At 37.1% G+C, this 14,545-nt stretch overlaps 1 protein-coding gene across 5 annotated transcripts in view; it reads left to right on the forward strand.

The window, feature by feature from the left end:
• LAMA2 (laminin subunit alpha 2) overlaps nucleotides 1-14,545 on the forward strand; it is a 634,923-nt gene that overhangs the window by 598,534 nt on the left and 21,844 nt on the right. For all 5 annotated transcript variants that reach the window (XM_016956287.4, XM_054686299.2, XM_054686300.2 and 2 more), the window contains 4 exons: nucleotides 1,066-1,242; nucleotides 6,266-6,414; nucleotides 11,703-11,879; nucleotides 12,117-12,285. In XM_016956287.4, the coding sequence (XP_016811776.1) occupies nucleotides 1,066-1,242; nucleotides 6,266-6,414; nucleotides 11,703-11,879; nucleotides 12,117-12,285 (672 nt within the window). The remainder of the gene's footprint in view (nucleotides 1-1,065; nucleotides 1,243-6,265; nucleotides 6,415-11,702; nucleotides 11,880-12,116; nucleotides 12,286-14,545) is intronic.

The raw sequence follows: 14,545 nt of genomic DNA on the forward strand, positions 1-14,545 counted from the left end.
ATACATTTTACCAGCTCTTGTGTCATTTAACTGGTCTTGAAACACTGTGGGAGGAAAATAACCTACATTAAAGGATTCTTTGCTTTTACTCCTACAAAATCTAGGACTTTAAAAATGAATATTTTAAGCACTTTAAATTCCTAACTACATGGGCTTGCTTAAATAAATACTAGCAAATTCATAAAGTGGAAAGTCCTCCTGCCATTAAAAGTGACTGTCTACATTTACTGAGAGAGTGATATCTTCCACATATGTAAGAAAAAAAAGTCATTAGGAATGAACATGTCTATCAAGATTCATTTTAAATACAGGGAGGAGGAGAGAGGAAGATGGCAAGGTTGTGAAAGAGTGAATGAATGAATGAATGAATGAATGAATTATAGAAAGCTATATGCTTCTGCACAGCTTTGAGATTGAGATGGGGAGCTGATTTTCTCCCTTTTGCACCTTATTTACATTTCTACTTGAAATGTAACTGTTTTAATTTTATACTGAGCAAGGACAATGGTATTACTTTAATATTGAGAAAAAACTAGACTATGCGATGTTTGGTTTATTTATTTTTAAGGTTTGGTCTTATCACTGGGGAAAAATGCAGACACAGATAATGGTCATACCCATCTGTAAAACATAAACAATTAAGTGATAGAGTTTATTCAAGAGATATTCATTACAGTGTTTTCAAAGGAAACTTAGGGACAATCTCCCTAGACATGTACCTGCTTGTGTGTCAGTTTGACTTAAATCTTTGGTTTAAACAACAACAACAAAAAGGTACCTAACAGTGATAATCTTCTATATTTAAAATCAAAAGCTCTAGAATAAAAGTAGAGGCTATAATTCTGATTTTTAACAAAAACTGCTCAGAAGATTTGAAGTTATCATATAACTAACTAGAAATAATATTTCTTCAACTGCTCTTAAACTTTCCATGTTTTCCTGCTTTCTAAACCTATGATCTATTTCATAATCACATTAATTGCATCAAGGAGGGTGAGTGAGATGGAGAACTTATTTAAATTTTCATTTCTAATGGTTTCTACTCTTCTTTTCCTTTACTCACAGAATGTTTACACAGTTAGCTTTCCTAAGCCTGGTTTTGTGGAGCTCTCCCCTGTGCCAGTTGATGTAGGAACAGAAATCAACCTGTCATTCAGCACCAAGAATGAGTCCGGCATCATTCTTTTGGGAAGTGGAGGGACACCAGCACCACCTAGGAGAAAACGAAGGCAGACTGGACAGGTACCCTCACACCTAGCTGATAATGCATTTTCCCTAATGCTTATATAAAGCAGTTAACTTACTTTTGTATTTTTAGTTTCGTATCATTTATTTCTGCTCTCATCTTGGCTAGCAAGGACTGAACATTCCATTTTTCCATGCTGGCCTCCTATTTCACTCGCATCATCTCCCCAGGACAATTGTCTTCTCTAGGATGTTCCTGTTGATCAATTGTAGGTGCAAAGTCACCCTCATGTTTGCACCTATATTTCCTATGGGTTTAACATATGCATATGTAAAGAGGACAGCTTAAAATATATTCACATTATCTTAATTTCTACTGTCTCCAAGTCCGACTCCTTACCAAATCTGTAGACAGTCAGCTTCGGTCCCTTAAATTTAAATGTAAATTCCTCTAAGATCATTTTCCCAGTTACACAAGCTGAAGTAATAGTCTTTTGGGCCTGACTCATCCCATCCTCTCTGGACACAAAGAAGGGCAGAAAATGGATCTGGGAGAAAGCAAGTAGAACACAACCAACACAGACAGGGACAATTTTATCCCAATAGCATTCAAGGATGTTAAAGCCTAAAGAATATCAACCAGCCGGGTGTAGTGGCCCATGTCTGTAATCCCAGCACTTTCGCAGGTCAAAGCAGGAGGATCGTTTGAGCCCAGGAGTTTGAAACTAGGCTAGGCAGCATGATAAGACCCTTTCTCTACAAAAAAATGTTTAAAAATTAACTGGGCATGGTCGTGCACAACTGTGATTCCAGCTATTCAGGACTGCTATTCAGCTGTTCACGCCACCACACTCTAGCCTGGATGACAGAGTGAGACTCTGTCTCAAAACTTTTTTTAAAAAAGAGTATCAATTTTGCAAGGACATAAACTTTAGTATCTATATCCCCTGTCCATTTGATTCTGTTAAAAGCAATCCCTCAACTGCCCAGATTTAAGCATCATACCTCTTATTGCCTTGGTATTCTTTAATATCTTCAATCACATTTTTTAAAATGTAATTTTCCATTTAATCTAGTTTTTCTCAATGAAAGGGTTCATAGGAATTATTTTGTCTGCCATGACCAAAAGAACACAATGCTTTACAAATATATCCTTAAGTATGCACATACCCTTGTAAACCAGATCATGTTATTTGTGATTACGTGTTTTAAAAATCAATTTTAGTATGTAACATTTAGTGATCAATCATATTATGTAACAAATCTTATTTATTTTTCTAAAAAATACAAAGCCCACACAAAATATTCACAAAGAGAACCCAAAGATGTATAACCACGAGTAACTTGGATTATTTCAGGAATGCAGAAGTGGTTTAATGTTAGAAAATCAAAATATCGGCCAGGCACAGTGGCTCACGCCTGTAATCCCAGCACTTTGGGAGGCCAAGGTGGGTAGATCACAAGGTCAGGATTTCGAGACCAGCCTGGCCAACATAGTGAAATCCTGTCTAATTTGTATACCAAAAATACAAAAAATTAGCCAGGCATGGTAGCAGGTGCCTGTAATCCCAGCTACTTGGGAGGCTGAGGCAGGAGAATTGCTTGAACGTGGGAGGCCGAGGTTGCAGTGAGCCGAGATTGTGCCATTGCACTCCAGCCTGCGCAACAATGTGAGACTCCGACTTGAAAAAAAAAAAAAAAGACAATCTAAAAATAATATAATCTTGTCAATAGATAGTAAAAACATTTGGTAAAATTTAACAGTCATTCATGATTTTAAAAAAATACTTAAGTAAACTAAGAGGAAGGAACTTCCTTAGCCATCTATAAAAAAAAACTATAACAAGTATTCCTGATTTAAAAAAAAGACATTATAAACATTTGCTATAAAATCAAGCCCAAGAAACAGATGACTATTTTGACTGCACTGATCTTAGCTAGCATAGTAAGAAAAGAACAAGTAAATATAGCACAAGAATAAGAACAAGAATAAGAACAAATATATAATTTAAGAATCATTATAACAAAATAGACATAAAGCCCATATGGAGAAAATTATAAAATTTCATTGAATGATACCAAAGTATTTCTCAATGATTATAGTCAATAAATTGGTATAGTCAACATGTTAATGAAGATATTAAAGACTCAATATTAAAAATATGTCATTTCTCCCCAAAATGATACGTAGATTCAATTATAATAAAAATATCACCTTATTTTTCTGTGAATCATGACAGCTTATTCTAAAATTTATATCAAAGATGAAATTCCTAGAATAGAAGAATAGCGTAGTTGGGGCTGTTCCACCAGATATCAGCACATTAGAAGGTAAAGTTTTGTATTGTGGAACTATCATGTTAATTCATGTATAACTGTGCAAATAGGAAAGAATTGAGAACCCTGAAAATATACAAGCATAGATGGAAACAGCATTTGACAATAAGTGGCATTGCATTTCATTTAAAAAAGACAACAGTCAACTGTTCAGTGAATGATTTCAGGGCAATTGGTTATTCATATGGAAAAGATGAAACTAAATTTCTTTTTCATATCAAACCAAAAAATAAATTCACAATAAATTAAAGTCTTAAATATGGAAGGACAAAAATCTTCAAAATTCTTAGAAGAAAATATACCAGGATTAAATTTTGACCTTCGGGAAAAGAACACTTGATTGAACAAAACAAGATTATAAGTGGAACTGCATTAAAATTAAACTCTTTGGTCATCAAACAACACCAAACACAAGCCTCAGTCTGGAAATGTACAGTATATATAATCTACAGGGAATACAGTCCTTGTCCCCAAAAGGGGAAAAGCTCACTGCAGTTTATAATGGGATATCGAAACCATACTGGTTGCTATAGTATTAGAAAGAACAGTATTGGAAAGATGTGAATCAAAGAGTGCCCTTGATCACTGCTGGTAGAAAAAGTAAATTTCTAAAGCCACTTTGGAAAACAATTTGGCACTATCTTCTGAAGTTGAACATGTGCATACTCTCTACAAGCCAGCAATTCCACTCCTGGGTACAGACCCAGATTTTTGCACATGTGCATAATAAGACATGTACAAGAATGTTTATAGAAGTATTCTTTATAATAGCAGAGAAACTAGAAACAACCCAAGTGTTCATCAGCTGGAGAACAGAGAGGCAAACTGTGGCACTTTTGCATAATGGGATATCAAGGAATAAGAAAAAGGAATAAATTATAACTAAATATAACAACATAATAAATAGAAAATAAATAAAAATGAAAAATGTGCTATATGGTACCATTTTTGTAGATTTCTCATACAAGTAGCACTAAACAACATATTGTTTACAGACACATGTGAATTTCAAAAATATTTTTTAAAAGTAAGGTAATGATAAACATAAAATCCACATTTGTGGTTACCTCTGAGATGGAGAAGCAAGGAGATGGTATTAGAAAGAAACTCATAAGAGATGCAATGGTATTGTTTCTGAAATTTGGTGGTAGATTTACAGGTATTCATTTTATTATACAGTGTTAACGCAGCTTCATCGTTTACATGTATATCACTCATATTGTGAAGAATATATCAAATAGTCGTAATAAAAATATTTTTGAAGAGTAGAGGGAGAAAAGTGTTATTTTATTTCATTTCTTACTACAGATAATAAGCACTAAATAAATATAAAATACAAATGCCCTCGTCAATTTTTTTGTTTATCTTGAAAAATAAACTTTTTTCTCATATTGCAAATGGTAAGCTAGTTATAATAAGAATACCAGATCAAATATTCTGAAATAGATTTCCACTAAAGGATACTTGATTCCTTCATCATTGCCAGATATTTAAACACTACCTACTGGCTCCAAATTTCTCCTCTTCAAGACAAAAGAAATGAATGTGAATCACCAGCTTTCAGGATAGTGCTTAAAATAAAACAGATTCCTATTAAAACAATTACAATAAGAAAACACTAAGTAGTATAGTATAAAGTAAGTTAAAATGACATTTTAATGTTTTAACATTTTAATAACTCATATCTACTTTATAAAATATCATAGTATATGCTATCTGAAGGAGGAACCAATGTTAAATAGTATAAGTCTGTTAGACATAATCAGATTTAGATTCAGTGCTGGTTAAATTGACAAGTTTTATTTCAAAGCTAACGGTTTTGATACCCATAGAGTTATTTGTGATTCCTTTCTGCTAAATGGGTTTGATATGTCAAACCATCCATGAGCTAAGGAATTTTTAATTGAGTAGTTTGTGTTTTCCCTTTGACAGACGGTGAGCACTTATCCAGATCCTCAAAACGTTCTGTGGTGGACACGTAACTACATACATGATTTAGTAAATTATTGGAACATGATGATGTTTGATGGAAACTGTCTCTACCACCATAGATGACTCATGGAGAACTGAGCCATCACTGTGTGGCAGGTGCCCCCATACTCCACAAGAAAGGGAGAGCACGTGGCATCAGCTCTAGGGACAAGGACTGCATTCAGGCTCCCTGGGGTTCATGATGGGATATCAAAACCACACTGGTTGCTATAGTAACAGTAGCAAGAAGAAAGCAGGCATGCTTGTGGATGAAAAATTATCTTCCTTCTTTCTAAATGTGGGAGGCAGGTTACATGTTTGTGATAGCGATCTATTCTACCAGCTCAGAGAACAAATTGAAGTCTAAATACTCAGAATGCCACAAGGTTGAGAGTCAGGCCTGATTCTCAGAAGCTAGCTGTCCACTTGTGAATATAAGGGAGAGGGATTTTGTTGACACCCTTTGTCTCCTGATGGGTTTTATAAGTTAGAGGACCAACGCAAGCACAGCTGTTACTTTCAGCATCACAAATCTGCTTTGCAGAGAACTGCTATATTACTATATCCACTTTCCAGATCATCTCACAAGCAAAAATGGTAAATGATTAGAAAGATATTTCCAGCTGTTTTCAAAACCGTTTGAGAAAATAAAGTCTTAATTTCTCAGGTAAGATCTCAGAGCAGACGAACCTGTGGTTCTGCCAGGGAATCTCTAAAGCTAAGCCATAAATGAGACTTCTGTTTAATCTTCAATAACCACTTGCTGTTGCAGGCCTATTATGCAATACTCCTCAACAGGGGCCGTCTGGAAGTGCATCTCTCCACAGGGGCACGAACAATGAGGAAAATTGTCATCAGACCAGAGCCGAATCTGTTTCATGATGGAAGAGAACATTCCGTTCATGTAGAGCGAACCAGAGGGTAACAATAGCACTAAAATATTTATTATTGTAACTCAGGTGAACTTCCTTTGCTAGCATCGGTATCCATCAGTATCTGCCTGAACCTCTGTGTGTGTGGACCTACTATGCATTGCAAAAGGATACCGTAGCTTAATTCCCCCTTCTTTACTTTTCATACTTCGGGAACCTCATTTGCCTCAGCCCTTAGGAGTTCTACCCTTAACATTTTTATTCGTGCAGTTATCTCCACCTTTGGAAAAACCAAATGCATTTGCTGAAGCTATAAATAAGAAAAATCCCTCCCTCTGCCCCTCTTAAATATTACCTCCTCAAATAAGGTACGCACACAGCGAAACACACAAATCAGCTCCACTGGAGCCAGCAGGCTTTGGCGGTTTCTATCTCATTCAGGTTCCAAAGCAGTTATGGCAGCTGCTCAGCTGTCAAAGATACAGAGTGTGGCAGCAGCTGCAGGACCTATTGAGCCTATTAAGTGCATATCTTGTCCCTGTCCCCCTTCCCAAGGTTTGCAGGGTCCCTGCAGAGTGGCTTTCTGAGGGAACAGAATCAAGGGAGGGGAGGAAAATGACTGCTGCCCTGAGCCTGGCCACCTTTCTACAAATCTACCAGAGTGCTTGCCCCAGCCCTGGGCCAGGGAATTGGCTTTACTCATGCACAAACTGATGACTTTCTTTAGAATGCTGCAATACTTTATACTTACTTTATTAGGGAAGTCATCTGTATTTTTCATCAAAATATTGTATGGCAACTCAGAGACAATTTCTCTAATTGTCCTTCTAAACAATTAGTTTAGAAGGACAATTAGAGAAAAAAGAAACAGAAGCCCAGAGACTTCAGGGGTTCAGACCTCCAAGCCAGCAATCCATTTATCAGACTGAAGACATAGAAAAGAACTGGAAATCCAATTTGATGAGGCCTCAAAACACAGAGGATACTTTTAAATGCAACGAGTATGAATATGTAGCAGTAGTTCAGCCAAGCCAATACTATCCTGCAGTGAAAGACCTACATTTACTAATTATCCTCTTGTGGAAAACATTTAGATAAGTAATAAAGATTTCTTACCTTCTAAGTAAACAACAAAGCTTTCCTCAGTTTTTATTATTATTATTATTAGGTAGAGGATTAGGCTGTAGGATGAATTGATACAAAGCATTCATGCAGAATGGCTACTGAGACGTTTAGAAACCATGATCGAGACAAATGAGGAATCATTTATTTGGACAAACTGAGAACTTTTAGTAATCTAATAGCCAGATATTGTAGTCATGGTCTCTGAGGAGAAATGCAAACTGAATGCTCTCATTTGAATCTTAGAATGCTTTAGAATCCTGGTTTCACATGTCTTCTAGATTAGATGTTAGGCCCTTTGACAAACTTTAATCCTTTTCATTGCGGAAAGGACTTTTTAAAAGATTTAAACTTTAGCCGGGCGTGGTGGCTCACACCTGTAATCCCAGCACTTTGGGAGGCCAAGGCAGGTGGATCATGAGGTCAGGAGTTCGAGACCAGCCTGGCCAATATGGTGAAACCCCCTTCTCTACTAAAAATGCAAAAGCATTAGCCAGACATGGTGGTAGGCACCTGTAATCACAGCTACTCTGGAGGCTGAGGCAGGAGAAATGCTTAAACCAGGGGGACAGAGGTTTCAGTGAGCTGAGATCGCACCACTGCATTCCAGCCTGGGCAACAGAGCAAGACTCCAACTCGGAAAAAACAAAACAAAACAAAAACATTTAAACTTTAAGGAATTTCAATAAGTAAGTGCAGATTTGAGAAATTAGTTGACCACAATCACTCAAAATGTGTTATTTTGTTGAGAAAGAATTCTGGAATTCCCAAATGCATTACACTGTTGTACCACTATGTCCTTTTAACAGGTGCTTCTTCAAGAAGGGCATTTTATTATGCCAACTTCACAGCTGTTGACCATCAATCCAACCTTTATTTGATTAAGCTCAGTATATAGTACATCACTGGAAACCAGTCATTTAGTTAATTGGCCATATAAACAAACAGTTTTGCCATTCATTGTTAATTACAGGATAATATATTAGACATATTAGTGTGTAGTCACTGAACTCTGTGCCAAAACAATAATACATTTGCTACCATAATGGCTCATTTGGCACTCTAAGGTTAAAATGCAATCTACTCTATAAGCAAGTGCCACATTAAACTGATTGACCAGAGATCGCAAGTGACCATGAGAACTTCACCCAGAAAAAATTTTTAATGCTTTATATGCCTATTCTATGGCATGATTTGTGTCACATACTAGACAAAGATGATTTGTTTTCATTGTTCTGAATGTATGTGAGATCTGTAATAACATCCTTTCATCACAGATGAGAAAATATTAACTAACTTGCCCAAAATCATGTACTACAAATAACAGGACCAGGTATTAAATGAGATGATATATTTGACTTAAATACCTCCATCTATGCACAGCCAATAGATTATTCTTACATTTTTGTGTGACCATAAAGGTTTATATTACTAAATGTTGATTATGATGTATGATTATTAATTTGGAGATATTTGCATTATCCCAACACTTTTCAGACTATGCATGTCAATCATCATTTCTTTTCCTAAAATCCTGGACAAAATGATAGCTTTAATACCGCCTCACAAAATAATTGGATTTTTACCAAACTGGGGGCCAAGCTTCTCAAGAAGCTCCTTCTCCCTTGTCCTCTGCCTCTCTTTGTTCCTCCTCCCTCATTCTCTCTCCCTTCCACCCCTTCATCTGGAAAAATCTCCCTTTAGTTACTTTGGTATCTAATTTCTTGGCACTCCAGTGACCTCTGCCTCCTATATCTGCTTTGTCCTCTGATCCTTCTCCTGGCATCTGCCTTGGTGGCCAGCAGTTCTTACTGGACAAAAACATCAAACCCTAAGAGCCTGAAGTAGTTACTTAAGCAAATAGGACAAGCAACTGAACTGAGTTTTTCTTCTGGGAAAGCTTTCTTCACACAGGTACAGAAATAGGCTAAAGGTCAGGAAGTAGGGTGAGATATTTTAGGAGTCATTTGGGGTTTCCAGAATGAGATAAAGATTTTAACACTGAACCCTAAATATTTTCTTTCTTAACATCCAAAGTATGTTCAAACAGAGAAAAGATTACATTCTATTTATTATGTAAATTACAAACATTAGGACACTTATTTCTCTTAATATCTTCTTCCACGTATGCAATCCAATTGATATGGTTTAAAAAAAAATCTTAAACCCACATTCCAAACAAATAAGAAATAGGGTATAAGTAATCAAGTAATTATGAAACTCTAAGAATCAGCCATTGAAACTGTAAAAAAAAAAAATAAAGCTGACCTATTACAATACTAAAGTAATACAAAGTTTAATGTACCTTTTTGCACATAGCAGGCCTCAGTAAAAAGCTGTTAAATAAATACTTTTTAAAAATGGAAAACACACCAGAATCATAATGGACATATTGGCAATGTCCTTCTCAATAAATACTAAAGAAATGATCTAGATTTGATGTTCCTAAAAGGTAAAATAGGAGCAGGATTTAGCTGTAGTTTTCTAGCAATGCCCTTTTTAAGTAATACAGCCTCAGGGCAATCCCTTAATTAATATTTTCCGCTGTTTGAAGTAGGTATTTTTATCTCCATCTTATAAATGAATGAAATGGACCTGAGCATGATTAAATAACTTGCCCAAGGTCACACAGCTAGTAAGCTTCCACACTAGTACTTAATTCCAGTATGTTCCTCCTGAAAGCCCACACTCATTCTCCATCACCGCCCTGTGAATTGGTTTAAAAAAAATAAGGGTCACCATGATGGTCCTTGTGGCAGAACCACACTACAGAGAGAGGCTACACCAGAAAGAGGAAGGCCTCTAGCTTTTAAAAATTCTAATCAATAACAGAGATTTACTCTCCTTGGACAATCTTTAACAGAGGTTATATCCTTCATTAAAACCTTAGAAGCCCTGTGATATCATGTTGCTAAGAGGCTGCTTTCAGCTAAAGGGGAAAAAGAGTGTAGGGGAGGGGCTTCTCAGTGAGTCACACATACCCGGAAGTGAGTGGTTTTCTGAAATTCTCGTCTCAGAAAACCACCGACACTCTTAGCAAGGAAGCTGAACCTCCTGGGTTTTTCCAACACATTTTTCCATAGTTTGGTAAAGAAAGAAACCTCAAAAGTATGTCATTTCCCCCTATTTTCTCTTTGAAACTAAATTTTACCGGTCCCTTCTTCACCCCCTTAACAGTGACGTTTTGAGCCACAGCGAAATCCATTTTTTGTCCCTTTCTCTTACTTTTGAATTATCTTACTTGTAAAGTGCCAATTCAGAGCATCTTTACCCTGGCTTATTGTTTTTTCCAGTTCTACATGTGGTTTTTCTTCTTTATAAAGTCAAGTAAGAGGGTACTTTAGGACTGAGGTTTCCACCCAAGTACTCCGGTTTTCTCTCCGGATATGAAGTAAGTTTTCAGTAATCCATTCATGATCCCCAGGCTAGTGACTAATGCTTATGACTAATAGCACCATGATGACTGTTAAGACCGAAACTCAAAACTTGCTTCCGGAACAAAAGAGAAAATGCCTTTGGTCATTTTCATCAGAACTCTTTGTCTCCTTCTGATTCTTGGCCCAGGGATCCAAGGATTGTTGTAAATAAGTAGCATGAGGTTCTCAATTAGCAGTGTGTGAGTTATCTCTCATAAGCAAATTAGGAAAATTAATGAAACAGCCACTAAGGAAAATCATTGCAAGGAACAATTCGCAGGGTGTCCTTGCCTGCCTCTTCTATTCAAAAGCCATCAGCTACATTCTTTATAAAATGTGCTTTAAGTGTTTGCTGTTGATTCCTGCCATCTAAGCTCTCAGGAGCATGGTTTGTTCCCTAGCAAGAAGATAATAGCCAGCACAACCCAAGGAAGACCCCATGCTTTGCTAAACCTGCCAACCCTTATACAGTTAGACATTACTGCACACTGCAGAAGTCTCAGTTCTCACAGGCTCATGTGTTGGGCTGCACAGCGCTGTTGTCAGCTCTACAAGAGGCTAATGTTGCAGTGCGCCATGACCTGGTTTCAGTAAACTTTCAGGAAGAGTGAACGAGGAGGGAGTCATGGAACGAGATCCTGAGAACAGCGTTTGCTTAGTGTAGAATTCCTAAGCATCCAATTTTGGCTCCCTTAAAAGCTATGGTTGAGAGGGGTGAAGGGTGGCAGGAAAGAATTTGATTTCCAACTGTATTGAATGAGATGTGACTTATACTTGTTTATTTTTAATATTTTATCAGCATCTTTACAGTTCAAGTGGATGAAAACAGAAGATACATGCAAAACCTGACAGTTGAACAGCCTATCGAAGTTAAAAAGCTTTTCGTTGGGGGTGCTCCACCTGAATTTCAACCTTCCCCACTCAGAAATATTCCTCCTTTTGAAGGCTGCATATGGAATCTTGTTATTAACTCTGTGTAAGTGGATCTCCTCATTACTACTACTAATTTTTTATTTTTATTTCTTGCTATTAGGGGTCCCAATGCATCTACATTGTCTACAGCTATGCAGGGGAGGAGGGAAACAATGAGGATCTTCAGTTTAGACTGAGAAAAGCACACTAATGGACTTAAAAAGGCATGCGGGGATTGGGCTTAATTGTAAGGAAGCAAAAAAACGAAAATAAAAAAATCTTATTTATTACATTCTATTAGCCCCATGGACTTTGCAAGGCCTGTGTCCTTCAAAAATGCTGACATTGGTCGCTGTGCCCATCAGAAACTCCGTGAAGATGAAGATGGAGCAGCTCCAGCTGAAATAGTTATCCAGCCTGAGCCAGTTCCCACCCCAGCCTTTCCTACGCCCACCCCAGTTCTGACACATGTAAGTGTTTATATTATCCCCATTGCTTTCTAATTTTTACCCAGTATTCTGAGTCATTTCAGAAGGAAGATTATTCAGGATATCTAGTACACTCTGATATTAGAATTGAAAGAAATATAACCTGTCTATCAAAACCTATTCTTACATCTTCATTGAATGACTTACCTATATTTCCTTCTTCAATTTTGTTTACAAAACAGTACATTTTCAGTTGAAATGTTGGAAAACACAGAAATATCCAGAATCATGAATAAAAGACACTTATAATACCATGACAGAGGCAACCATGTTGGTTTCCAGGCCCTTTTATCTGCATAGTAGATGTCCTACCTTGTATACAATTTGGTGTCCTGTTTTTAGAAACTAGTAATACACCACTAAAACTGTTTCTAGGCCAGGCGCGGTGGCTCACGCCTGTAATCCTAGCACTTTGGGAGGCCAAGGCAGGCAGATTGCCTGAGCTCAGGAGTTCGAGACCAGCCTGGGCAACCACGGTGAAACCCCATCTCTTCTAAAATACAAAAAAATAGCCTGGCATGGCGGTGTGCACCTGTAGTCCCAGCTACTCAGGAGGCTGAGGCAGGAGAATCGCTTGAACCCAGGAGGCAGAGGTTGCAGTGAGCCGAGATCACGCCACTGTACTCCAGCCTGGGCAACAGAGCGAGACTCCATCTCCAAAAAATAAAAATAAATAAATAAATAAAAACTGTATCTAAACATCATATAAATGTGTATGTCTAATATGATTTTATGTTAAGTATATATACACACAGAGACACACAACTATTTTATAGTATTGGAGGTCATATAGCCTTGATTAGAGCATGGGCTCAAGTCAGATTGCTGGTGTTCAAATCCCAGCACTGTAACCGACCATCTGTGTGAATTTGAGAAAGCTACCTATCCAATCTATTTCTCAGTTTCCCATCCAAGTACTAGCCAGGCCCAACCCTGCTTAGCTTTTGAGATCAGAAAAGATCGGATGCTTTCAGGGTGATTTGGCCATAGACTATTTCTGTTTCCTCATCTGTCAAATGAAGATATTAACAGCACAGACATCGAAGACTTTGTATCAGAGTTTTAAAAGATAATGTTTGTTAAATGACTCACATATACTGAACGTTTAATAAATGGCATAAGTACTATGTAGTAATGATAATAATGAGTACTTTCACCAGCCCAGGGCTAAACAATTTTCATTCAATATTATATGTAATTCTCATAACGGCTCTGTAAAATATAGTCTTTCTACTTTTAGTCGAGTTAATAAGAATTAGCTATCTTAAGCAACCAACCCACTCACACCACTAGTAAAAGGCAGAGTAAGAATTTTATTCTAGCGAGTCAGACTCCAAAGTCTGACTCCTTATCTCTGGAACACTCTGCCTTTCCAATTTATTCTACTTTTAATAGACCATGGTAGGCTATTGAGAGTGTTTCCAGTTTTTCACTATTAGAAACTATACTCTGATGAGCTCCTCTATGCATCAAGCTTTTTCATTATTTCCAGTTATTCTTAAAATAGATAAGTAGTTAGGAAATTATAAGGCCAAAAGATGAATATGTCTAAGGTTTTCAGTACACATACCTGAATTGTTTCTTCCACAGGCTATGCCAATTTACATTCTTATCACCAATACAACAAAGATGGTCACAGTCACTACACTCTTTACAGCTCATGTGTTGTGGTTATATTCCATACCAGTAATGGGTGGGCAATGTTGTCTTGAGTGCAGATCTTGAAAACTCTTGAATATCTCATTCTCTTCCTTAGTGTCCACGATGGAATTGGTTGAGCAATGTGCTCCTTGCACTAGAAATAGTTATTCAATGAGAGGCCCAATAACCATCATTCAAGAAAACTGATTATTTGCTCCAAGCATCCTTTCATCCTTTGTAAAATAGGGATATTTCATCTATCTTGCCTACCACATAGAGTTATGAAAAATCAAATGGGATAATGTATGCGGAAGTTATCTGAAAACTGGAAAAAGCATACCCACATAGACACTCTGAGGAATCCCTGCATTTAGTGAATAACTACTATGTGTCCAGTACTCTGCCAGGCATTTCGTATCTGTTATTTCATTTGATCCCCACCCTATTAATTGTTTTATTTACATTTATTTATATTGCCAGAAGTATTATATTTCACAAAGGAAAATACCTAAGATCACACAGCTAGCAAGTGGAAAGCTGTCAGTCATGGGGGGTTAGTTCCAGGAGCTGATTTCATCCTAAAGCATTCCTGAGATCTGCC

This window comes from Pan troglodytes, chromosome 5, assembly GCF_028858775.2.
Source record: "Pan troglodytes isolate AG18354 chromosome 5, NHGRI_mPanTro3-v2.0_pri, whole genome shotgun sequence".
In the NCBI taxonomy this organism is placed as follows: domain Eukaryota; kingdom Metazoa; phylum Chordata; class Mammalia; order Primates; family Hominidae; genus Pan; species Pan troglodytes.